Source organism: Leptonotus elevatus, chromosome 19 (genome assembly GCF_054856555.1).
Source record: "Leptonotus elevatus isolate MCC_2025b chromosome 19, RoL_Lele_1.0, whole genome shotgun sequence".
NCBI classification, from domain to species: Eukaryota; Metazoa; Chordata; class Actinopteri; order Syngnathiformes; family Syngnathidae; genus Leptonotus; species Leptonotus elevatus.
The window spans coordinates 2,278,636-2,304,743 of record NC_141257.1 but is presented as its reverse complement, the minus strand read 5'-3'; the positions used below and the strand labels follow the sequence as shown (position 1 = coordinate 2,304,743).

The 26,108-nt window shown below is 42.1% G+C and overlaps 3 protein-coding genes across 7 annotated transcripts in view; 1 reads left to right on the top strand and 2 right to left on the bottom strand.

Annotated features, from left to right (window-relative positions):
• Nucleotides 1-306: 306 nt before the first annotated feature.
• On the top strand, nt 307-10,004 carry ints8 (integrator complex subunit 8). 2 transcript variants are annotated; one of them, XM_086062610.1, is made up of 28 exons: nt 307-428; nt 905-1,043; nt 1,114-1,288; nt 1,473-1,613; nt 1,675-1,746; nt 1,826-1,877; nt 1,963-2,145; nt 2,372-2,479; nt 2,561-2,722; nt 3,264-3,364; nt 3,849-3,990; nt 4,061-4,131; nt 4,210-4,385; nt 4,447-4,577; nt 4,657-4,767; nt 4,855-5,059; nt 5,132-5,253; nt 6,114-6,298; nt 6,410-6,443; nt 6,519-6,578; nt 6,666-6,727; nt 7,245-7,363; nt 7,432-7,535; nt 7,623-7,673; nt 8,748-8,821; nt 8,895-8,959; nt 9,035-9,078; nt 9,699-10,004. In XM_086062610.1, exons 2-28 carry the CDS (start codon nt 911-913, stop codon nt 9,813-9,815), a joined length of 3,000 nt encoding a protein of 999 aa, XP_085918736.1. In that variant the 5' UTR covers nt 307-428; nt 905-910; the 3' UTR covers nt 9,816-10,004. The 2 variants fall into 2 exon arrangements, with proteins under 2 accessions (XP_085918736.1, XP_085918735.1); XM_086062609.1 differs by having other exon boundaries at nt 6,114-6,443.
• Nucleotides 10,005-18,890: 8,886 nt separating this feature from the next.
• Nucleotides 18,891-22,742, bottom strand: gdf6b (growth differentiation factor 6b). Its single transcript, XM_086062620.1, has 2 exons — nt 22,323-22,742; nt 18,891-21,038 (listed from the first exon to the last, which is right to left on the bottom strand). The coding sequence occupies exons 1-2, from the start codon at nt 22,609-22,611 to the stop codon at nt 20,176-20,178; spliced, it is 1,152 nt and encodes a 383-aa protein (XP_085918746.1). The 5' UTR covers nt 22,612-22,742; the 3' UTR covers nt 18,891-20,175.
• Nucleotides 22,743-23,385: 643 nt separating this feature from the next.
• pkhd1l1.1 (PKHD1 like 1, tandem duplicate 1) overlaps nt 23,386-26,108 on the bottom strand; it is a 34,747-nt gene continuing 32,024 nt past the window's right edge. For all 4 annotated transcript variants that reach the window (XM_086062607.1, XM_086062608.1, XM_086062605.1 and 1 more), the window contains exons 71-74: nt 25,722-26,066; nt 25,423-25,574; nt 25,201-25,347; nt 23,386-24,480 (exon numbers count right to left, since the gene is read on the bottom strand). In XM_086062607.1, the coding sequence (XP_085918733.1) occupies nt 24,085-24,480; nt 25,201-25,347; nt 25,423-25,574; nt 25,722-26,066 (1,040 nt within the window). In that variant the 3' untranslated portion in view covers nt 23,386-24,084. The remainder of the gene's footprint in view (nt 24,481-25,200; nt 25,348-25,422; nt 25,575-25,721; nt 26,067-26,108) is intronic.

The following is a 26,108-nucleotide window of genomic DNA, read 5'->3' as shown; positions in this document are numbered from 1 at the left end:
GCAATGCGATATTGCATGCCTGTATATGGTAAATAAAATAACTGCTACAGTAATATTTGTTCAAAATGTGTAGTACATTACAGACACTGATATCCATAATGACGTTTTGCACATTGAAAGCTGAATAAATTGACAACTTTGTATATGGCGTTACTAAAATAGCAACAAAATGAAAATGTGTAATAAGAAGTTGGACCCTCTTGAAATATTTTTGTTTGGTTTTGGGATACTATAAATATGCGCAAAATGCGGCGCAATATGCGCTCTACCGAAGACGAACCGGAACCGGAAATCCAAGCGACGCAATGGCGATGCTCAGAACCAATTACGTGAGAAGCAGCAGTTCTATGTCGCTCTCCTAACATTTAAGCCCACTTTGAGATTATATACACCTTCTAAGTTGTTATAGTTATTGTTACCGTACGAAGGTAAGATAATTCACTTTCCAGTTAACGTGCTGGGTTCTAAAGTTTATCAGTTAACGAGAAAATAAACCGTAAATGAAACATAACAGAGTACGGGGGAGTGCGCTTGATATTTGAAGCAGAGGCTGCGCCGTACCGGTGTACACAGCACTGCACTTCGATTGACGACAACGACAACCCCGCCCGGTCGGGCTGCCATAAACACAATAATAAACTAGCTAGCTAGGTTCATGTGTAGTACCATATTTGTACTGGAAATATTTTTATTGCACATCATTTTACACATAAATGTGCTATTTTAGTTTTAGTACCGTGAACCAAGAGAAAGCTTCGAAACATCCTAACATTCAAGGTTTTTCTTGGCTGAAATTTTATTTAGGTAGTGTTGGTGCTGGCTCAAACACACTGTTAAGTTTATAATTTTGTTGCTATTTGTTCTGTAACATTTCACAAATCAAATATTGACTTGTGTTCATCAGTGGAGGATGAGCGCGGAAGCGGCCGACCGGGTCGCCGCTGTGACAAGCAGCCGGCCCAGCACGCCGCTCCAGACTTCCTGGTTTGAATTCCTCCTGGACGCATCTCTGCTGGAGACACACCTGCAGAGCTCCAACCCTGGTGAGAAGTCAGCCTCGTAACATTCTGCAGATAACAACATGACAATGACGAAACCCGTGCGCCTCCTCAGACCCGACTGGGGTGCAGCTCGTCGTCCAGTTTCTGGAGCAGGCTTCCAAGCCGTCTGTCAACGAGCAGAATCAAGTACAGCCTCCAGCCGACAACCGCAGGAACCGCACCTTGAAGCTGCTGGCACTCAAAGTGGCGGCGTACATGAAGTGGGATCTGGATGCACTGGAGAAAGGGTGCGAAAAAAATAATCTAAATTTTTTAAATCTGTTTTTTAAAACCGTTTGTGACACATTTTATGATTCAATTTAATAGACGTTGTGCTGCTCTTTCAGGTGTGTGTGTGTTTTGGCCACCTGGCGGCAGTATAATACAGGCAGAGATTAAAGTAGAAAAATGTAAACATTGTCTCCTTGTCAGCTTGACCATCCCCGTGTTGAACATGCTGCTCAACGAGCTACTGTGCGTGAGCAAAGTGCCGGCGGGCGTTAAACACGTAGATTTGGATCTTTCCACGCTGCCGCCCACCACCGCCATGGCCGTCCTCATCTACAACCGCTGGTAAGACAAAAAGACATTATATTTAAAATCACCAGAATAAAAACCTCTTCCCGCTTTACAGGGCCATCAGAACCATCGTGCTGAGCAGCTTTCCAGAGAAACAGACCAAACCGGGACCGCACCAAATGAACATGCAAGTTTTCTCCCGCAGTGGACGCGTTTTAATCACGATTACCTCACACAGACTTGAATTTGTTTGTGCTTTTCTGCAGGTTGAGTGTTGTGCAGCAGGAAAAAGAGATGACAGACAACATTCTCAGTGTGGTGAGAAATGTTGAAATAAAAAAATCTGGCAGGAAAACTGGCGATGAATTACAATTGCCACATCAATGCCATTTTGTGCGTCCAGTTAAAAGAGCAGGCCAGCGACTCCATCAGCGTCCTGGCGGGGGCGCTGCGTCTGAAGAAGGACTTCTATGTGCACACCATGAGGACTCTGGACCTGCTGGCCGCCGACACGGCCGCAGCCAACGGCGAGACCGAGTCCTCCACGGCGGGCCTCCGGATCAGTGCCAACGAGCTGCACTGCCAGGTGGGCTCAAATGCATTGTTTCCCAACTCGGATTGACAGGATGACAATAACAAAAACTTCCTCCATGTAACTTTTTCTTCACTAAAAAAGAAATAGAAAAATGGTCTCTCTTTTTTTAAATTTTTTAAAAAAAATTTTTTTATAAATCGTTCAACAATGAAATGAAATTGGATGATTTCCTGATGGCATCACTACTTGAACAGTGTCCGCCTTCTGGTCTTTTTAGGTTCACTATGACTTGGGCGCCATTTTCTTCCAGCAAGGCTGCACGGACCAGCCGGCCTTTGAGAAAGCCAGAGACCACTTTAGGCAGACCAAGGAGCTCTTGAAGAAGGTACCACCTCACTCGCGTTCGCATGCCGTGTTAAAGTACACACACACACACAAGTCCTGTCCTCCGTCTTTGTCTTCCAAGCTGGACTCCACGGTGCACGTCCACCTGGACCACCTGGACGAGGAGCGCCTGGCCGGCTACTGGAACGCCTGCAAAGCTCTGACCGGCGACTGTGACTCGTGCGACTCTCAGAGCACACACTACGACCAAATCAACGGACTGCTCGGCGCCCGCAAATATCAGGTGAGAAATCAGCAGAGCTGCCGTGAATGTATAGTGGATAGAAAAACTCTACACACCCCTGTTCAAATGCCAGGATTTTGTAGTATGAAAAATGAGAACAAGTTATATATCTGTGGATAAACTGCCAAAATTCAAAATAAATAAATGATATCTTTGCCATATGTTTTTTTTTCAAGGCCGATACGATACAGATTATTAGTAGTCAAGGAGGCCGATAACCGATATTTCAAGCCGATATTCATTTGCAGTAAAAGAAAAAATCTTAGTGTAAAAAAAAATATTTTCAACTATCTTGACAGATTTGGTTAAAAAATTATAACAAAAATTGCAGGGAATTTCCAGGGTCATCAGCATGTGTTAAGCTAAATGAAAAACTAAGCAAGTAAATAGATCCCTAAAGTTTTCTACTGTAAATAAAGTTTTCCAAAAATGTCTACATAATTTCTTGATTATTATTATTTTTTAAATAAAAAGTGTAGGGAGTTCCTATTTTTATAAAGTGGAAATTTAAGTTCCGGAATAACGCTTATCCCTGTCGCAGGCCGTGGTGGAAGCGTTCATCAAAGACAACATCAGCCGCATTTTGCCCAAGCACTTCAGACGCTCCGTTCTCAGGGAGGTCTTGTACAAGGCCCAGCAAGGGTGAGCAAACACGTCCTGCGCTTATCCAACACGTGTCCATATCGGTCCCAATTGACTCGTTTGCTCCCAAAAATGTATACATACGTTTATACAGTGTCCCAAAAACGTATTTATATGTTTTTTTAAAATGCTAGAGCATACAGAAGGGTCTGATGCAGCCTCTGAACTGAAGAGACCGCTTGAAGCAGTGGTAATTACAAAAACGGCCAGCAGGTGTCAGCAGAGTATAAGAGGTCAACCAGGGCCATGTTGAAAACAAGCTCTTTTCCCCACAGTTTTAAACAGATTTGTGAATAATGATGAAACTTAGCTATATTCCTATGCTAATTGCTGCAAAACGGACACAGATAGAAATATACTTTTTTTCTGTGGGCCTTGCAAAATCTGTTAAAATAAGGTAAAACAGCCGGGAGCGAAGGGGGTTGCTTCAGTGAAAATGGCTGCGAGTGTGAATGAGACAAAGTTGCGACATGGCGTCACGCAGGGAGACGGGCCTGGACGAGGTGTGCCACCAGCTGTGCGTGTGCAACGCCGTGAGCGACGCCCTGGAAGGGGACGTGCTCGGCGTGCGCTTCCAGCAGCTGCTCATGAAGCCCAGCAAGCGCCTGGTGGACTTTATTTTAGAGGTAAACATCAAGCTAACTAGCTTTGTTGGGGTGTACCTAATGTTGTGACTTGAATCCATCCATCTTGCAGGTGTGCACGCGGTCCTTGGAGAAAGATCGTTCGTCAGAAGCATCCAGAAGGAACATGGCTACCTTCATGCAGTGAGTGACGTAAACGGTCATCATTATGTTTCAGTCTTGCGGCGTCTCAGCATTTCCCGTCCTTGCGCGGGCCGGCAGCACCCTCTGCGGAAGCCTGGAGGAGCTGCCCCTGGTCTTCGTGGTGTCCTCTCACAAGCTCTTCACCGAGCTCCTCAGGGAGGAGGAGCGCAAGCTGCTGGTGGAGCAGATGAGGAAGCGCTCGGCCGCCGTCAACCTCAGCGCCAAACCGCTGCCCTCCTTCTACGACATCCCGGGTAGGCGCGCGCCGCTTGTCGGCGGGAACGCTCCTCGCTGATGAGCCGCGTTTCCCCGCAGCGTCGGCCAGCGTGAGCGTCGGGCAGCTGGAGCAGCAGCTCATCCTCTCCTTGGACCCGCGAAGGATCAGACAGATCCTCAACGAGCTCCACGACATGGCGGACAGACCCTTCTGGAGAGTCAATAGCAAGGTAGACGATGTGTACGGAATCGTGCTGCATTCATGGACACTGGGAAAAAACAAACGGCTATCACAATTTTTTTTTTCAGTGGGAAGTTCCTCCAGATTACATTAACGTGATCCTGGCCATCAAAGACAACGTGACCAAAGATCTGATCTACATCCTCATGGCGAAAGGCCTCCACTGCATAGCCATTAGAGTAAGGATGATGTCATCGTATTGCATCATCATGAAGTCACCGTCTCGTTGCCACATCCCCCTCCTCCCCTTAACTGTTTCCTTTCAGGACTTCCTGCACGCGCGGCAGCTCTTCTCGTCTTGCCTGGAGCTGGTGACGGAGTTCTCGCCACGTCTGCGCCAGGTGATGCTCAACGAGCTGCTGCTGATGGAGGTGCGAGCCCACGAGACGGCGGCGGCCGACGGCAGCAAGGAGAGGCCGCCGCCCGACCTCGTCAGCAGAGTGCGCGGATACCTGGAGATGAGGATACGCGGTGAGTTTTATGGCTTCTGCCGGGTCCGACTGGTGAGGCTGGAACGGTTTCTATTTTTTTTTTGGGGTGCAGATCTTCCTCTGCGGCAGGTGGTTGGCGAGGAGTGCGTGGCTTTCATGTTGAATTGGAGGGAGAACGACTACTTGACGCTGCAGGTGCCTTCCTCGGCTGTCGTCAACAACCCTTACGTCAAGGTGATGCGCCAGCAATTCTTTCAAATGGCAACATGAACATTTAAATATGTGTGTGTGTGTGTGTGCCTTTGTCTTTGCTACATTGTGGGGCCCATACACGTGTGTTTTTCCAGATTTAACTACCATTGTGAGGAAATTTTGATGGTGCCCACAAGTTATCAAACATTTCTAATTAAAAGAAAAAAGTCACAAGTGAAATTAACATAGAGGGACACTTTACACAGTGACCTTACTAAAAACTAAAACAAAAAAAAACATATATATATATATATATATATATATATATATATATATATATATATATATATTTATATATATTTATATTTATATTTATTTATATTTATATATATTTATATATTTATATTTATATATATTTATATATTTATATTTATATTTATATATATATATATATTTATATATTTATATTTATATATATATATATATTTATATATATATATTTATATTTATATATATTTATATATATATATATATATATATATTTATATTTATATATTTATATATATATTTATATATTTATATATATATTTATATTTATATATTTATATATATATTTATATATATATATTTATATATTTATATTTATATATATTTATATATATATTTATATTTATATATATATATATATATTTATATATATATATATATATATTTATATATATATATATATATATATATATATTTATATATATATTTATATATATATATTTATATATATTTATATATATATATATATATATATATATATATATATATATATATATATATATATATATATATATATGTATGTGTGTGTATAAAAAGAATCACTATTTCCTGTTTTTCTCCAATCTTCCACTCAGCTGGGCCAGCTGCTGGCGTCCACGTGCAAGGAGCTCCCCGGTCCCAAAGAGAGCCGGCGCACGGCCAAGGAGCTTTGGGACGCCGTGGTGCAAATCTGCAGCGTCTCAGTCCAGCAGAAGAGGAGCAACGACGGACGCGTGGCGCTCATCAAGCACCGAGACTCTTCCTTGGGCATCCTGCACAGGTGCCAGCGACTACTTTCTGAAATTCCCTTCAAAATGGCACCGCCACAAAAATACGAAAGAAATAATGACAAAAATAATTCTTCTTCTCTTGTGGTTGTTTGTCCTCCCAGGAGTAAATTCGTAACGTTCGCCAAGAAGATCAGAGTGAGTACATGATTCAAAGCAAAATGTTGTTTTTGATGTTGTGTTGCTGAGGTGACGTTTGCGTTTGTGCGTCAGGAGCCGCTGGTGCTGACCACGTTGATCTCGCTCTTCGTCAGGCTTCACAGCATCGTCAGGGTACGACGCAGCGCCTCTTCTTCTTCTTCCTCGCAACATTGGCTTGTCCAAGTGTTGATTTAAGGCTTTGTCGCCCCCCCCCTGCAGGACGACATTGTCAACGAAGTGACGGCCGAGCACCTCACCATCTGGCCGGCGTCTCTGCCAAAGTATCACACTGGATTTTCTTTTCTTTTTTTAAAACTATTTTAAACTTTTTTTTTCATTTGTTTTTAAATAATTAAAAAAAAAAAAAATGTGTTTTTTAAATTACTTTTAATGAATTATTTTTAATTTGTATTTTTAATGTATTTTATTTACTAACTGTATTTTATTTATTTTACTTTTTTATAGATTTCATGTGTAGTGTGCGGATCTAAATGTGCAACACTTTGGAAACGCTTGTTTAGCAAATGTGCTATCACACTGCATTCTCTTTTTATTCTTTTATTTCATTTTTTAAAACTTTTTTAAATGTATTTTGTTTTTAGTTTTTAAATTTGTTTTAAAATTATTTTTATTTTATTTTTCTAATTTGTTAAATTATTTTATTGAATTATTTTTAATATTTATTTTTAATATATTTTTTTATGTTGCTTACTGTACTTTTGTGTTTTATTTTTATAGTTGGTTTTACTAGATTTTATTTTTTTAGCCTTTACGTGTCTTTCTGTATGTGTCGTGTAGCATCCAGGCGGTGGACGTGGAGGCAGTAGCCGTGACGGTGAAGGAGCTGGTGACCTACGCCCTCACGCTGAACCCCAACAACCAATCGTGGCTCATCACGCAGGCCGACATTTATTTTGGTAACGCAAAACCTTCCGCAACTTTAACAAATTTCAACATGAACCTTCGTGCCATGTTTTCCCCGCAGCAACCAATCAGTACTCGGCCGCTCTCAACTTGTACCTCCAGGCCGGCGGCGTGTCGTCGGATTTCTTCACCAAAGTCGTACCGCCTGACGTCTACACAGACCAGGTGGGGGGCACGGATCGCTTTGATTGGACACGCGTGTGCGTGTTTTCCCTGCGACCGCTCGTCATTGTCCTTCAATGTTCCACGCAGGTTCTGAAAAGGATGATCAAGTGCTGCTCCATGATGAATTGCCACACACAGGTCACACAACATCTCACACATGTGCATGCGCACACACAATATTATATTATTGGTGGTATTTCCCTTCTTATTCGAAAAAATTTTAGTTAAGAAAAAAAGGTCTTTCTTTTCATGCAATTATAATCAGAATTGGAAGTTATTAAATTGTAATTTTTAATTGAAATATCATGTCCAGAGGCATCAAAAAATTAAATACAATTAATGCATACAATAAAATTGCTCTGAATTTGAAAAGAAAATTGTACTGTTCCTGTCAACAACGTCCAACATGAAACACCAATGCCACCTAGTGGCAGGGGAAAAACTCGACACAAATCTATGACTCAATGCTTCGTACTCTGCTGCCATTGACGGCTATAGATGTCAAAAATTAATTTTAACAATTTCTATCAGTTTAACATTTTTTCCCACTTTTGTTAACAAGAGTATGAAAACCTAGAAAAAAAATATTGTACATTTAAATAGATATAAAATTTGTGATTAACCGGGAGTTGACAAGTGAAGTCATGCGATTGATTACGATTTAAAAAAAAAATAATCGCCTGACGCCCCTAATTTTTAATAATCTCTTTTCTTTTTTTTTTTTAAATCAGGCGATTAGAATTTGTTATTGTAATTAATCGCATGACTTCAATAGTTAACTCTAAATGTACAAAAAAAAATTCTAGGTTTTCATAGTCTTGTTAACAAAAGTGGGGAAAAAATGTTAAACTGATAGAAATAGTTCAAATGAATTTTTGACGCCTATAGCCGTCAATGGCAGTGAATGAGTTAATGTGTTTTAAAAAAAAATTCAAATAACTTTATTAATTACTTACTATAAAAAAAAATACTGGAAGATACAACCACATTTGTACTTGGTAGCCATATTTGTCCACTTTTGTGTCTACTAACAAGAGCATGGAAAACATTATATTGTACATTTGGAACATATATATTATGTAATTAATCGCAAATTAACTATGGAAATCTTGAGATTAATTGGTGTTAAGTTACATTAAAAAAATGGCATTAAAAAGCATTAAATGAGATTTTCAGATGCCTGCAGAAACTCGAAATATGATCGTGCCGCAGGTGGCGGTCCTGTGTCAGTTCCTGAGAGAGGTGGACTACATGACGGCGTTCAAAGCGCTCCAAGAACAGAACAGGTACGATTTTGTTTCGCGCAACCTTGACCACCAAAGGTGCACCACATGACCTTGTTTGTAACCTCGGACGCAGTCACGACGCCATGGACTCCTTCTACGACTACATCTGGGACGTCACCATCTTGGAATACCTCACGCGTATCCTTACTCAAATGGTCCACTTTCTGACTTTCAGTTTTTTTTTTTTTTTTTTATAACCTTGACTGTGATCAGACATCCATCACAAGCGCGGTGAAACGGAAAAGAGACAAATAGCGGTAAGCAGCATTCAATTGTAACGGGTATGAAAAGTCTACACACCCACCAGTGTTGCAATGCCAGGTTTTTGTGATGTAACAAAACGAGACTGAGAAAAAAATCATTTTGATGCTGATGGAACCTCTCTGCAAAATAAGGCTTGTGCTGTAAGATGTGACAAGCGAAATGGTCAGGGAAAGTCGACAGGAACAGCTAAACTTTATCTGGGATTAATCAGAGGCACTAATTAGTGGCACGTGTTGGTTTCCATTTTACATGCGATTGCTTCAAATCATTTATTTTGATCCCAGTTTTTAGTATTGATCACAAAACCATGGCATTTGAACAGGGGTGTGTAGACTTTTTATATCCACCTTGTTTGCAATTCAGCCTTAAATAGGAGTCATTGTGACGTGTGTAATTTGTATGATTAAGACTTACCTGATTATTAGGTACACCTGCATGCTAATTAAATTGTTAAAAAGTCACTAAACAAACCCAAAAATGTTTTTACAGGATATTTGCATGTTTATGGAAACCAATGGAAGGAATCCTTTTTTCTTTTTTTTACTGAAAATCACATTTAAATGGCGCTGTACAAATGTGCGGGCGTGTCCTAATGAAACGCGGTCCGTTCCAGATGAAAGCCATCGGTCAGGCCGAGCTGAACACGAGCAACCCCGAGGAGGTTCTGCAGCTGGCGGCGCAGAAGCGCAAGAAGAAGTTCCTGCAGGCTATGGCTAAGCTCTATTTCTGAATCCCTTTTTTTTCTCTTTTTTTTTTTTGTTGCGCTACAAGTCGGGACTGGCCGATTAATCGGCTGGCCGATTTAATCGGCTGGCCGATTTAATTGGCCAATATTAACTCTTTTAAAATTGCTGAAAATCAACATTTTTTTTCATTTTTTTATGAAAGCAACAAAAAATTAAATGTCTCGGTGGCACTATTGAGTTTCATTTTTCCATTGGATATCATTAGTTCCACTTTTCCATCTAAATGAATGGAGGATAACACTTTTTCCATATAAATTTCAACTTGCTACAAAAATTCACGCCTCCCGGGTTCAAGTGTTCTTTTTATTCATTTATCCTTCCAACTACAATTAATACGTTTGTCATTTTCACATAATTTATCTTTCAATTGACTTCATAAGCATTCAGCACTTAGTCGAGTTATTAATATAACAGTAACACTTTTAAAGGTCATTTGAGCGAATTTCAGAAGTGCTGCGCTCTTCACATGAGTTCTCAGCGGGACGTCAACATTTTTCTGTTCTCTAATCGGTCAGAGCAAAACTGTTGCGCTCCCTCGCCCACACCTGCTGTACAAAATGAGCACTTGTGAGTTTTTCCCAGCATCATTCTTGTATTCCCACGCGCGGCTCTTTTGTTGCGTTCCATTTGAGAAACGTGATATGTTTTTGCATTTTGCGGGCCGAGCCATCAATGTCGTGAAAAAACCCCCAAAAAAACCCCCAAATGCACCAAAAAGATGCTCTCGATGTATTGTTTTGAAGTCCCCGGGCCTCGACAGACATTGTTACTGCTATCAAGGCAGACGCAAAACAGATCACACATGCGGACAATGAGAACTGCAAGTCTTGCACATCTTCAACGCTATCCATGACATTTTTGTCAAATCTAATTTGCAGGATAAATTCAATATGTCCACCACAGAAAGTTCTTTTATCCTCCCCTAAAAAGACAAGGTTATAAAAAAAAAAGAAAAAGAAAAAAAAAGTGAGTCACAGTCTTCCATTTGTCAAGTACTGCAGACTACAACATTTATGATTAATAGCCTCCATTTTAATATTAATGTATGTTGTGTTTGGCACGCCCGATGCAATCATGTGAATGAGAAGGTGGAATTTCACCACTAGGTGGGGCTCCAAACTTGGATTAGAAGTTCAGTATCTTGCACAGTTGAGGCCTTTTTTTTATATATATATATTTTTTTGTGTGGAGTAAAAACTGAAAGAAAAGTAAATGAAAAAAGAAAAATCGACATTATTCACTATGAAATTGTGAAATACCACACAAATGACGATAACCTCTCCATATCCATATTAAATTCAATTATAGTTCCGGAAAAAATGCCTTCAAAAAGAGCATGCCATGTTAACAAAGTAAAATAAGAAACTGTTTTTGTGCTGTTGTAATAAAAAAACAACACTTTTTATAAAAACATATGGTAATGCCGTAATTAAATAGAATGTAACGAAAAGTTGTTGCCACTTTTTTCCGGCACCTCGAGTTGCGTCGTTTTGACTTTACGGCGCCCGTACCTTCTTTTTTTCGTTAATTTCCCACAGTAATCACGCCATTTTAAAAGTTGTGTTGTTGTTGTTGTTGTTCCCTCCAGCAACGGACGTCCCATCAGCCGGTCGGCTCGCCGTCGGGCTCGCCACATCTCCTCGTTTACCTTTGAATTCGCACCGCTCTGCTGCTCGTCAGACCAAAGTATTTTGGATGTAAATATCAACTTTAACGCGCTTTTAATCGAGCTAATAAACAACAGAATTGGCTGTTTGAAAACAAAAAAAACAAAAAAAAAACATGTGTTACACGGCATTTGAGAATATGCGAACAGTATGTGTTTGTGGGGGTGAAAAAAAAAAAGGAGGATGTGATGAGAAAAGTAGATAAAGATAAAAGAAGCCGATAAATGAATGTCAAATGCAGTTCAGAACTTTGTGTGTGTGTGTGTGGAGATAAACACTGCGAATTAACTAGCAGAGCTCCTTATGAAACTCAATCTCTTTCACATGCCACAACACACACACACACACACACACACACACACACACACACACACACACACACACACACGGATTCCACAGAGAAGTATGCAGCATGATCTATTACCAATCCTCCTCTCGCAGTTTGTTTGATTCCACACGCTTGGCTGATATTCGCAAACGTTTTAAGATACAAAATGGTGGCTTGGTGGTGGATTTCTTGCAGCGATCGATCATCTCGAAGAAGCGTTGGTGGAGTGGGGTTGGGGGGGGGGGGGGGGGTTGGGGGGGGGGGGCGTGCCCGAGGAGCGCTCTTCAAGTAGCTGGTAGCGCTGAAGGGATTAAAAGATCAAGCTGGTGTTTTCACTTTGTTCATGAAATCAGTTACACACAAAAGGATTAGGGGGCATCGGGGGGAGCCTTGAGGGCCTCCGCCAGCCGACAAGCCATGTTCAACTTTTGAACCAGCCAGCAAGGCCTGAAAGGCAACATTCTATGGAGGACCAAAATTAAAAATGTCATTTTTATATTTACTTTTATTTATTTATTTATAGATATACATATATTTTGTTGTTTTTATTTCCATTTATTATATTTATTTTTTCTATTTAATTTTATATATATGGTTTTTTTATATCCGTTTTTTTCCCCACTTTTTAAAATGTATTTATTCATTTATTTATTCATTTATTTTTAATGTTGGCAGTTTTGGTCCTCCATAACATTCATGTGCAGTGGATATAAAAAGTCTACACACCCTTGTTCAAATGTCCGCTTTTACAGTTGCCTTGGTTACAATGTAGAATGTGACTGTTGAGAACGAAGCAATCGCATGTGCAATGCGAAGCCCAAACGAAGTTCACCTGTTCTAGTGGGCTTTCCATGACATTTGTTGCTTTCTTGCAGAAGCCTTCATGTTTTGGCTGCAACTTGGAACTGTGCAAAAGGCAATGATGCCAGTCAGGTGTTCCTTTTGATGACGAGACTTGCATTGATTTTTTTTTTCTGAAACAACAAACTATTATTATTATTATTAGTTTAAGATCATATCAGCCGGTCTGCACTGCAGCTGCTACGGAGAGAGCGGCGCCAAGAACGCGTCATTTGTTCAAATCAACAAACTCTCGTTTGAGCTTTTAAGGCTCTAAACGGCAACATGAAGATGATTTATTAGCTCAGACGTTAGCAACTTGCGCAAAATAGCTCCTTAATACATCAATTGACTGGTAAAAATATGCCACTGTGAAATCTGGATTTGCTGTTTGCCAGGGAATGAGCGGCTAAGAATGTGCCCCCCCCCCCCACCCCCCCGTTTGATTCCCATGACCGTGTGCTGGTCGTCTGCCCGCTGCTCCACTGTGTCACCATGACAGCTCGGACTGTTAGAATTTTGAAAAGGAAAGAATGGAAATCATGTGTTGCAAGGTCAAACTGTCACCGTCAAAAAATGTTAACACTTAACAATAACACACTCAAGTCACCGGGGGCAGTATGAGAGTTAAAGAAGTACTTTTGACCTTTCGTGACCTTAAGGTTTTTTTTTTTTTTTAATTGCACTCAACAAAAAACTGAACTGAAACATAGCATTTGCGAAAAATAAAAACGAAACAAAAATTAAAAACGTAAAACTATTCAAACAATAACACTAAGCCACCAGGGGCAGTATGATACACAAATTACCTTTTGACCTCTTGTGACCTTTATTTTTATTTTTTTAAATTGTACAAAAACTAAACAAAAAGCATTTGCAAAAAAGAAAAACTAACAAAACTTACAAACGTAAAACTATTGAAACCCCGATGTAAACCGAGGTGGGGGGGGGGGTCAAGAGGTCAACACAGCGGACGTTCACAATTCTCAAGAATTTACGGCTTCTTCTCTCTTTGTCCGGAACCACATGGACGGACTTTTACGAGTGGCGGCCGCCGCCGTCCCGCTCAGACCGGCGGCGGCGGCGGCGGCGAGTGAATGGCCGCCATAAAGCGACAATGATTGCGGAATTGAGGAAGACGAGAAGGGCGAAGGCACGGAAAGTGCAGATGCAAACAACGTGTGCGGGAAATGTTTTCCGCACGCCGCATTAGGAACATGTGGAAAATATAAGCGAATAATGGGAAGTGTCAAAAAAAAGAAGAAGAAAAAAAGTGAAGGCCTCGGTGTTGTTGTTTGACTTTTGGCTGCCGTTCAGCAACCGCGGCTTTGATTGACAGCTCGTTCCTGCCATAATCCAGCATAGAAGCGCGCACGAGATGTACTGTATAATTTTTTATTTCTGCACCTTGCCTCGTAGCATTGGAATCAAAAAGGCGGCAGGACCATGTCGGTGGTCCTTAAACCATTATATTAACATTGGCACTGGTTTTTGGATTTATAAAAGCCGAGGGTTGCTTGGCCGCTGCGTTGTCGGTGTCACACACAATTTGTCACGGGATCTTTTTAGGATTAAATCGCAATAGCAGGTTTGGTTTGGCTGAGGCAGCCAAGATTTTGAATTCGATTTAAAAAAAACTCGTAATTTACTTGAAAAAATTAAAATAAATATAATGCAACAAAAAAGATTGGTATCTATAAATTCAATTAAAAAGGCTGGTAATTGACTTTGCAAAAAAAGAAAATAAATACAACAATGAGAAAGACTCAAATTAAATTAGAAGGAATTCCATTTTTAAAGAATGGTATTTTACTTTGAAAATGGAAATACATAATCTTAATTTAAATAAATAAATACAAATAAATTCAATTAAAAAGCCTGGTCATTTAATAAAAAAATAATTATGGTAATTGGATTATTTATGGATGATGGGTAATTTAATTCAAATAGCAAAATAAATGAAAATAAAATGCTAATTCAATTTAATTAATGCATAAAATAAAAGACTGCTATTTTAAAAATAACAGTAAATATAAATAACATATTAAAGAATGTGACTGGACTGTTCTAAGTATAGTTAAGTATATAGTAGGCATTGTAAAAAAAGATATCATGGCTTAATTAATATTGTATATACAGTATTATAGTACAATATAAAATACATAATTATCCTAAAATTGAATAAATGTGAAGCATTTTTAGTTTACTAAGAATACCAAGTTTGGACAAAGCATGAATAAAATGAAAAAATATATTATTAAGATACAAACAATTCAGTAAAAATAACGGGTCACATTTGGTTCCACACATTTCACAATAAAAATATTTCACATCATTTGGTGATACGACACTCAACATTTGCGCTTTTAAAATGTTGTGCGTACGTGTGTGCGTGCGTGCGTGCGCGCGCTCAGTGGCGGTGGCTTAACCCGTACCAGATTCCCAACATTCCTCATCTGTGTGTGCGCGCAAGTGTGATTGTGTGTGTCGTCTTTTGGCGTTTAAGGTGATTGACGCTATTTGCCGCCATTAGGCCCCTCCGCCTCATTGACCTCTGAACCCTGGCGAGCGGGAAAGACTTAGCGATCACAAAGCAATCAACACCTAAAGGTCAAAGAGGGCCAGCCTTGGGGGGGGGGGGGGAGATTACTGAGAGTGAGAGCATCTGAAGACCACTTTAGAGAAATGCAAGGGTTCTGGGGTACCGCCTTGAAGAACACCCAAAAATGATTGCAAAAAAAAAATAAAAAATCTCGGTTAGGAGCCTGCGGTGGGCTTTCTACTACTTTGAAACCCTAACCCTTGTTTAAAACCCTAATTTGTTGCGAGTGGGAGCCTTTTGGAAAATATCATTGCCCAGACCCCCCCGCCCCGCCCCCTCGCCCCGCCCCCTCATCCCCCATCAACACTTCCTCGCTGAGCACATCGGCGTCTCCTTGCATTTCCCGTCCGACCTCATGTGGGCGCCGCGTCACGTTTTGGGTTTCCCTCCAACGGCAAAACGCCTTCAAAGCCAATCAAGACCTTTTTGACTTTTATTGACTGACCCCCACCACCACCGAGCCGCACCCCCCCCCCCGCCACCCCACCCCCACTGTTGCTTTTAAAGGGGAAGACAGTCCAGCACAGTGAAGAGGAAGTCTTCGTTTTATATGATGACTTTTTCATAAGTTTACTGCACTAATGCCCATTTGAAACTCAAACCCAAACCCAAACCCAGGCATGAGACCCTAATGTAGCCTCTTAACCTGGTCTTAAAAAATGTAACTTGAAACCCGTCTCCTTTTTCGAAAGCCTAAACCAGCCTTCGAGCCATCATTTGAAACCCTAACCAAAGCCTTGAAACCCTGTTTTAAAACATGACCTCTGGTTTGAAACCCCAGCTATGATTAGAACCCACCTTTGAAATGTGAAGTTTTGTATGAAATCCTAACCCAGTTTTGAAACCCTAACGAGGCTTGAAACCCTACTTTAAAACCTGAGCTCTTGTTTGGAACCCTCCCCAGGCTTGAATCTCCCAACTCTCAAACCCTAACCCTGTTTTGAACCCCTAAATTGACACCCCAATCAACTTTAAAACCCTAACTTTGGTTTGAAATCTTAATCCAGGATTGAAACCCAAATTTGAACCCTTATGTTGCACGCCTTGTTTGAAACCCTAATTTGAGACCCTAATTCAAAACCTGACTCCTCGGCTTGAAACCAAAAATGTTGCTTTTTTTTCTCTCTCTCTCTCTCTCTCTCTCTCTCTCTCTCTCTCTCTCTCATCTGTTTTGCACGAAGCCTGCTCTCCAAATGAAGTTATTATTATTATTATTTGTATCCATTCCCTTCGCGTCTGTCGCATCATAACGACTTCCCGGCAGACATTTTTTTTAACGAGCGAGAGGATTCATCTGTTTTGTGTTTTCCGAGTGCAGCCGGATTGTAAAGCAACACCTTCAGCCAAGCGCTGTCACCCCCCCCCCCCCCAAACCAACGGCACCCGCGTCCAAAATGTCTGATTGTCATCCTGTGAGAGACACTCGCTCTGTTTTTACTTAGTAAACACACACACGCGCGCGCGCACGCACGCACGCACACACAGAAGTTTCTTTGCACACAAGGATGGATGTCAAGTGCACTCATGAGAGCCAGCTGTGAGTCGCTATTGCAAACATGTGGCCTCATCATCCTCATCCTCCTCCCGATGTGACAGTAAAAGAAGAAAAGAAAAAAAAGAACAGCCATTATCGAGGCATTGCTGGTCGGAGGGGCGAGCTTTTGTTGCTCAACGGCCGTGCACGCCCAAAGGCCTAAACGTGCACATTTGTGTTATTCGTACCCCGAGCGATCGCGGCGTTTTTCTCTCGTGCCTCTGATTGACCAGTCATAGAGATTCACGGCAAAATAACGCTTGCGGGAAGGGTTGCCGGTTCAATCGCAAGGGGGAAAAACTATTTTCAGCAATACACAAGTAGCATTGGTGATTTTTTATTTATTTTTTTTGCCTCCACAACACGAGGATCAACCACGTAACAGAAAAAAAATTAAAATAAATAAAAATAAATAAATAATGGACTTTCTTGCCACTGACTTCTGAAGGTTTATGTTTTGTTTGTATTTGCTAAGTAAATATGCTTGATGTGCTTTAAGCAATTATGTTACAATTCGACCTTGCAGGGGCATTCTATTACGATTGCTACATTTGATACGTGTTTACATTTCAATTGTGAGAGAGAAAAAAAAAAAAGAGTAGCTTAAATATTGTGCTGCGATAAAAGTTCTATTATTCCAAAGCATGAAATCACAAATCCATTGTTCAGTAATTATATAGTCACTGCAAATTTCTTTAGGCCATATGAGCCACATTTGATAAGACAACAAATGTAATTAGCATATGCTAACAATTAGCGATCGCATAAGTTTGACAAACATTCACAATTTGGCGCACATCTAATCGCTTACAGACGATGCTTGAACAAGAAACTACAAGGAAACAAGAGTGGAGTTGTCTGCGGGTTCCATAAGATCAATTGCTTCCGGTTTGTGACTTCTTCTACTACTATTTCTACACGCGCAAATAACATTAACCACCAGGTGGTGCACTGACACAATTTACAAACTGAAAATGGTAAACATAACGTTCATGAATAGAAGTAGCTTGGCCAGCCAACACGCACACACACACACATTCGTTTCACTTTAGCTTTCATCGCTAATGTGCTAAGACGTCCCTCAGGGCTCCATCTCGGAGCCCCTTATTGTTGTTTTACACCCAAATCCCATCATGGAGTGTGCGTTTGTGCGAGTGAAACTTCCTCCCACTACGCTTTATTAGGTACACCTGCAGGTTTAAAAAAGTTTTTTTTTTTTTTTTTATCGTTTCCTCAAACTGCCGCTCAAATCTTAAGAGTTTCACCAGGCGAAACTCTTTTCATAGACAAGTGTGAAAATCAAATTATTTAGTGAGGGGGCTTTTTTTCCTCAACTCATCTCCTTTCAAGCCCTCTTGCTCATTGCAGACTGAAATTCCTTCTCCCGCCTCGTCTTTGTCCGCATGTGGGAGACGTTCACGCCGCTTCCATGCTGATAACCCGCGCGTCTTTTGTGCATCGCTCCATCTCGCCGCAAATCTTCCCCAAAGCGGGAACGCCTCCACGGGGGCCACTATAGAGACGTCGCATTCCGCTCTTTTGTCCCCTCCTGTTTTTTTTATTTTTTTATTTTGATCTCACCTTGTCATTGGGCATTCCATTCCAGCCTTTTCGGGGTTGTTTAGTAGCAGACAATAGGCCACTTGAACTTTGAACCCCCGGGTGGAGAAGCCAGCCTTAATCTGATGTCGGGATCCTCCTCCTCCATTGTCCCGCTGTAGACTAAATAGGGGTCACCTAGTTGCATCTGTACGCCAATTTGTTTGTCCAGTATTAGCGGGCACGCACACCGAGGCCACCCAGGCAAGATGGCGCTGGGCCCACTTGTTTGCTGACCCCCTCTTGACCCCCGCAGCACTTTTTGACACGAGACAGGAAGAGTTCCGTCCATGCAGACCAGTTTTGTGTACTGTACTGTGGCGCTGAACTCTTAAGATATCCCTCAGGGGCTCCGTCTCGGGTCCCCTTGTTGTTTTCATGAAAGTTGGGATTTCATCCCCAAAAAATTTCAGTAAAACATTGAAACTTGGACATGTTTATATATACTTTAATTAGTACTCTAGGTATATTGTTTTACATTTCATATGAATATAATTATTTAGTTGAGCAATTTTAAAATATTGTTTAAGTGAAAAAAAAATCAATAATATACAATATTTGGCAAATATAAAAGAAAAAAAGAAAAAAAATGTCTTTAGTCTGAAATGATCATTTTAGGACAGACATCTGACAGCATACAAAAACATCCAGCATGCGTTTGCAATAACTTACTCATGGAAACATAAATTAGCATCATTTGCGCATCGAATATTTACATGCGGTGCTTTTTGACATCAGTGCTTCTGAAAAGAACAACAAACAGCAACATTTGAGAACGTGCATTGAAATATTCCCACATTCGCACTCTATACTATAAATGACATTCCATTGGCTACAAATCTACAACATAATGAAATATCTGGAACATATTTTTTCATTGATTAATGCAATTAAAATAAAATAAAAGCTGGAGCGTATTTTGTGTTTTTTTTTGGCTTTAAACAAATAGTTCAGCATTAAATGAAGCGTGAAATGTAAGTTTATTTTTTATTTTTAAAGTGCCTTTTGTGTGGCTAAAGGAGTGTAAACAACGGCTAACTGCTAACCTGCATACGTTTTAAAGCTAAGCTACGCTAATTGGAAGAACCTTGAATTTTGTGTCGTTCTAGTTTTTGTGCTGCACTATTGTTGTTTGGTTGAGGACCAGCAACCTCCACCAAGTCACTTTTAGTCGTTTTTTTTTGTTGTTGTTGTTGTTATTTAGTTGCACTACATAAAATCTCATTTTCAAAATGAGATGCTAATCCAAATTCGGAATGCGAGGCCTTGGCAGAGGTCTTCAGTCTTGCCTTCCCCAAATCATCCATTTAACACTCTTCTTATCTTCGGAAGCAATTTGACCCCTTTTAATGTTTAACTACTTGAAACGAATGATTGACGTCTACTTTTGTCTCAATCCGAGTTAGTGAGCACCTCTCCTTTGCCTAGATAGTCAAGATCCTGATTAGATGGCAACGATTATTGGACACGTTCACCCAAAGTCGGCTGGGATAGGCTCCAGCACTACATAACCCTGAACGGGATGAGTGGCACTGAAAATGGCGGGATGGATGGACTATTGCACAGGTGTGCCTTTGGCTGCCCACAATAAAAAGCCACTTGAAAATGTGCTCTTTTTTTTGTCGGCTCGGGTTCGAGTGGCATTTTATTGTGCCTAAAACACCTCGTGCTGTGTGATCTGCAAGGAGCATCCGGTATGAGGTATTAACCATCTCTAAAATCCATTTCAGTCCTTTCAGGATTCAAAGCTGGCGAGGGTCCAGGGTCCAAAGTCCTACCTGCACCCGCACGCCTCCACCGCCATGTCCTCGTACTGCTTGTAGACCACGTTGTTGCCCGAGTCGATGTAGAGGATGCTGATGGGGCTGAGCTTGGCTGGAGCGCAGCAGCTGGGCGGCATGTTTCCCGGGTTCATGGAGTTCATCAGGGTCTGGATGATGGCGTGGTTGGTGGGCTCCAGGTGCGAGCGCAGCGGGAAGTCGCACACGCCCTCGCAGTGGAACGCCTCGTAGTCCAGCGGGGCGATGATCCAGTCGTCCCAGCCCAGCTCGCGGAAGTTGACCCGGAGTGGTTTTTTACCGCACCTGGACCCGGACTTCCTGCCGTGACGTTTCCCGTGGCGGCTCCTGGGCGCCGCCGTGCGCCTGCTGCGGCCGGATTTGAGCCCCCGGCCTCGGGCTGGGAGCTCCCGCCTCTCGGCGAAAAGCGTCTGCCGCCGCTTGGATCTGGTGAAGACCACCAGGATGGCCTTCTTCTGCCGGGGCCTCGTGTGCCGGCGCAGGCCCAGCCGGGTCAGATCCAGCTCCCCGTCGGAGTCGTCCGACGTGGCCGAGAGCTCCAGGCAGAATTGCTTCCCGGCGCTCTCGCCCTGCCGCTTCCATTCTTTGAACGGCTCCCACACGTCCAGGACCTCCCATCTGGGCCCGGACCATTCGTGCAGCTCCAGGGTTTTGGAGTCCAGCGGGCGCCGGTCCTGGCACGAGAGCAGATGAAGCTCCACTGACTCGGAAAGGCCAACGTTGCCGGATAATTTAGTATAGAGCCTCAGCTCGGCTCCCAGGACCTCCGATTTTTCCGTCAGGGTGGACACGTCGAAGACGTAACGTTGCCTCTTGAGGGGAGAAAACGGGAGCTCGTCTGAGGAAAGATGAAGCACAATCAAAAAAGCATCCATGTGAGTTATCGTGAATATTATACGGTACCTGGAAAAAAAAAAGGGACAAAAATCCACATAAATTATACCTGACCTACTCACTAAATAAATAAATAAATGTAAAAGTGTAGTGCCTTGTCAACAGTCCACAAATCTTAAAAGCACAAGGAAAGTCCACATAAAAAAATGCACCAACGACAACATAACAAGAACACACAAACACAGACAAAACAATTATGCAAAAGAAAAAAAATGGAAAACAAAAGTAAGCAAAAAAAAACATGCAATACTGTTTTTTTTTTAGATTGGATATGCAAATTATTGTTTATTAGCCACAAACAATAAAAAAACACAATTCTGAATAAATGGTCCACAAAAAAAAAAAAAAACATTGCACATGAAATATGTCATTTGTGAGATTGTACCTTGTTCAATACCCACAAAACAAACACAAAAATCTATTGAAAAACATGCTAGAAATAAGAACAATTAATTGTCCACAGCCCCCTCCCCCCACAAAACACAAAAGCCATGTATAGAGTACCAAACAAACACAGAAGTGATTTATTGTGCACATACCTCATCCTCTGTCTACAAAAAAAGAAAAAAGAAAATAAATTGTCTGCCCAACACCCAAAAAAGGACAACATTTTGTTTTTATTTGTGATATGATCATGTTGTCCACAAATCACACCAAGGAAGCTTACAGTAAACATTGACACACAGACAAATCTCCCAATTTTAACGTCCACTAAATACCAAAAAACAGAACACCCGCAAACAGAGAAAACTAAATGTCCTGCAACATAAAAACCAAACAAAACCACAGGAAGCAATAAACACAAATTGTTCTCACCCACAAAAAAAAACTTGTCACAATAGTGACAAATAACCACAAATTCACTCAATTAACCAAAACTTCAAACACAAAATATTAACAAAACAAATTAACTGTCCAAAAGACAAAACAAAAACAAAATATACCAAATAAAAACAAAACAAATTGTCCACCAAAAAGACCAAGAAAATACAAAACTACCAAGCACAAGCAGAAATAAATAAATACAATGTTAACTGTAAACAAAACAAAATAACACTAAAATCACAAAAACAAAAAAAAACAAATTACCCCCCCAAAATAAATAAATAAGCACACACAAAAACAAGAGCACGCAATCAAAAGAGTTTGCAAAACAACAGCAACAAAAAACGTCACATATATAAAAACACACACAAAAACAACTCCATGTCATTTGTAAGAAACGTACCTTGTCCGCGGTCCACAAAACTGCCGATGGTGTTGGCCGCCTTGGAGGACCTGAAGAAGCTGGCGTTGAGGCCCAACTTCTCGGCCGCGGAGAAGGTCTTGTAGATGGACATCATGTAGTCGTGGGGCTCCGCTCGGACCTCCGGCAAGTGGCGGGACGCCTCCGCCGCCTTAACCGCCTGCTTGGCCGCCTTGGCCGGCTGCGACCAGAGGCCGAGGGGCCGGCCGGGGGGCACCCGCCAGGCGAACACCAGAGCCCCGCACAGAGCGGCCACGAGAGAGACATCCATGGGGGCCCTGGAGGAGGGGGGGCCCACACACACACACACACACACACACGCACGCACAGGCGTCCACGCAAAGTGCGCACGGTGCGTGAACGCAGGCAAAGTTTAAGTGTTGCCCCCCCCCCCACCCCCCCTCCCACATAATGAAGGCTGTAAAAGTTTTTGTGGGAGTCCCATGCAGTCACCCCTCCCCTGGCGAGGGAGCAGACAAGATGCCTCTTTTTTTCCCCCGCTGATTGTGACTTTTTAAGCTCATTGTATTCCATTGCCATGGAGCTATGCTGCCCTCCAGTGGAGCGGAAAAGAAGGCAGGCGAAACACCAAAAGAGTTCAGGACCATGGACAGAGTACTGTTTTTGTTTTTTTTGCGGACATTTGCGCCTCTAAAAAATGTACTGTCTTTAATGCCATTTGACTTTTGGTGAGAGGTGGGGCACACCCTTGACTGGTCGCCAGTCAATCATAGGGCAGATACAGGCAAGAAAACATTCACACAGAGTCACAGCCAATGCTGGGCGGATCCCGCTTCTCTTACTAAACGTCAGCTTATCTTAATTGAAGACTGCAAATTGTACGTAGATGTGAATGTGAATGCTTGTCTACTGAATATGTTGATGGATCCCCACTTCTCTCACCAAAATTTAGAAGGGATAGACTCCAGCTTGCTCAGGAACCGAAATGTATACATGTATCACTCAATTAGCTGGCGACGGGTCATTTAATATCTTCCACTTTTTTTCCCCAAGTCACCAATTCATGAATTGACACACACAAGAATGAATGTTAAGCATCATAGCTTTTATTATTAATCAGACATTTGCCATTTCTGGAGAATTTGCGTGTGAATGCTGAAATGCTGAATGAAAAAAAATATGGAAGCATGTGGAATTATAAAATATATAGAATGATTTTAAAATGATGTGAATGGGCAATTTTTTTGTGTAACGTGGACATTTTGGGGATGTCGAAAATCGACACCTATGGCGAATGTGCTGAAGGTTTTGAATTTCAAATGGGAACAATTATGTGAACCTGTTTTGTTGAATGTGTCATTTTTTGGTGGGAATTTTTAGTGGTGAAAATGTTGAAATTTTGACCAATGGGAATTCAGGGTAGTGAATTGATTGAGCTTAATGTTTTGAATTTCAAATGGTGACAATGTGAGTCCCATTGTGAATCAATGGGGAATTTTTGGTTGAAAATATTAAATTACGGGAAAATTATGAATGTTTGGAATGACAAAAATGATAGCCCGCAAAAGCCAGATTTTTTGAAATTGTTGAAATTTGGATGATATGATTATGTGAAAGTAGATGCATATCAAAATAATGCTTTCAGCAATCACAACGTGCACAAGCAAGGAAGAAAAAAAAAATCAACTTTTGAGTATATAAACCCAAATGATCATCATTGCTATGATTAAATATTCGCAACCTGGCACGTTTTTGTCCCAGGTGGTGACTGAATAGCGCCCCCTTAACAAAGGGGCAAGTCGTCGGTGCAGCAGGCGAACGTGTAGATGACGCTCACCAGGCACAAACTCCCGGGCACGATGGCACCGCCTGTGCCGAACACGCTGTCGTCGGGCGTGGCGGCCTGCGTGACGGTGACGAAAGGCGTCGGCGTCGGCGTGGGCACCGGAATCTCCTGGACGCTGAATTCCTGTGAGCGGGCGCTCACAAGGTCCTTCAAGGTGAAAACAATGGTGAGGTTGTCGCCGCCGTTGACCACCGACAGGTCGCTGAAGTTCGCCCAGCAGGAGTGGAACGAGACGGTGCCGTTGCCTTCGAGGCCTTTCACATCGGCATTGGTGGAATCTTTCAGGCTGGCCGTCACCGTCATGGTGGTCACGCCCACCGACACGCAATCTCCCTGGAGGTCAAATTTTTAGAAGATTAGCAAAATGTAAAAGGGGTAAACAGGCTCCCTCTAGTGGTATGCAAAATAACTGCTTAAATACAGTTCAGTTGTGTTTAAAAAAGGGTATTGCAGAATTTCCTTTAGAGGGAATGTACATTTTTTGGTGTTAGAATAAATGTACGTAAGTTATCCCATATTAACTCTTATAGTATTGCAAAGCATTTATTCAGTGGTAAAACCTTGTAAATTGAAGATATCTGTGAAGAGAGCAGAGTCCCCCTGAGAAGGAGGAACAGGAACTGTGCCCTTTTCACAAGATAGTGGCCGGAACATTTTGCGGCTGAACTATTGAACTTTGACTCTTGAAATTTTCAGTGCCAATTTTCCAAAGAAAGACACGTCTGTATTATTATCTGCGCAATGGCTCATATCGGTGATGGTTTTCACATGCTGCTGTGTGCACCCCAACCTTTAGAGCAGCAATTGCTGTGTAACTAGGGACCACCCAAAAAAAAAGAAAAAAAAAAAAAAGAAATAAAGAAATAAAAAGAGAGGGCTCGGCAGAGTGTTTCAGAGCGGTAGGAGACTGTAACTGCACATCTCTGTCCGTTCTCTTCGCGAGCAAAAATAGTCTAAGTCTCTTGTTTTCCTTCCTTGTCTGTTGTTTATTAAATGTTCTAGGTTGACTGAACCTGACAATTGGGAGGATTGTAAATCAGTGTAGAAGCTCACCTGCTGGTCCACAGCCATGAGACTCGGCTGCTGCGTCAACGGCCCCACATATGTTCCGGCGACAGGCTCTCGCACCACCAGCAGCTTCTCCACGCTGGACACGCGGCTCACCTTCGCTTCCTCTCTCGTCGGCTCCTCGGAGGCCTCCTGCGAAGGCGAAGGCGAAGCCAAGGTATGAATTGCCTTCCTGTTATGTTGTCACTCCAGGCGATTCCGTCTTACTTCATTCCAGCGGGGGTCCGAAGTCGGAGGCGGCGGCGCCACCATTCCCACCGACGATACGTTAAAGCCGATGGACTGGCTGAGGTTGCCCGAGACAGCCGCCTGACCTAAATTGTCGGCGATGTTCTGCAATAGCTTGAAGTCCTCCTCGTCTAGGATAGTTAAAAAAAAAAAAAAAAAAAAAAAAAAAATTTAAAGGCAAAATGTTGCTTGATGTGTGTGGGGAAAAAAACATGGTATTCAAACCCAGAACCTCAAAACTAAAGCTAGCAACCAGTCCACCATGATCCAAATCTCACCATCGGTGGTGTTGGAGACCTGCTGGACCGGCGGTTTCTTAATTTCCACCTCCACCGTTAGACCCGTGGACCTCTTCCGCCGCCTGGAGTCCTCCCGGATGATCTTGGTGATCCGGATCATGTTGGTCGGGACCTTGAAGAAGGCGGCCAGGTTGCGGACCAGGTTGTCACCGAAGAACTGGTCCTCGGTCATGGCGGGCAGCTCGAAGGAGACAATGAGCAAGGGTGACATCTGGATCTCAACGGCCTCCGATCCTCTCAGAAGGACCTTTAACATCTTGAAGTCCTGATCAAAGAAGTTGGAGCCATGCGGTGTGGAAACGTTGAGCTGCGGGACATATTCACCTGCAGGCGAAACACGGGACGCTTCAGGGGACAAAAAAGGAG

Coding starts and splice junctions, on each gene's coding strand:
- ints8 (XM_086062609.1), top strand. CDS start 911: ATGAGCGCGGAAGCGGCCGACCGGGTCGCCGCTGTGACAAGCAGCCGG. Junction 4,132..4,209: donor AACATGGCTACCTTCATGCA/GTGAGTGACGTA, acceptor GCGGGCCGGCAG/CACCCTCTGCGGAAGCCTGG. Junction 8,822..8,894: donor GCGCTCCAAGAACAGAACAG/GTACGATTTTGT, acceptor CCTCGGACGCAG/TCACGACGCCATGGACTCCT.
- gdf6b (XM_086062620.1), bottom strand. CDS start 22,611: ATGGATGTCTCTCTCGTGGCCGCTCTGTGCGGGGCTCTGGTGTTCGCC. Junction 21,039..22,322: donor TTTTGTGGACCGCGGACAAG/GTACGTTTCTTA, acceptor ATCTTTCCTCAG/ACGAGCTCCCGTTTTCTCCC.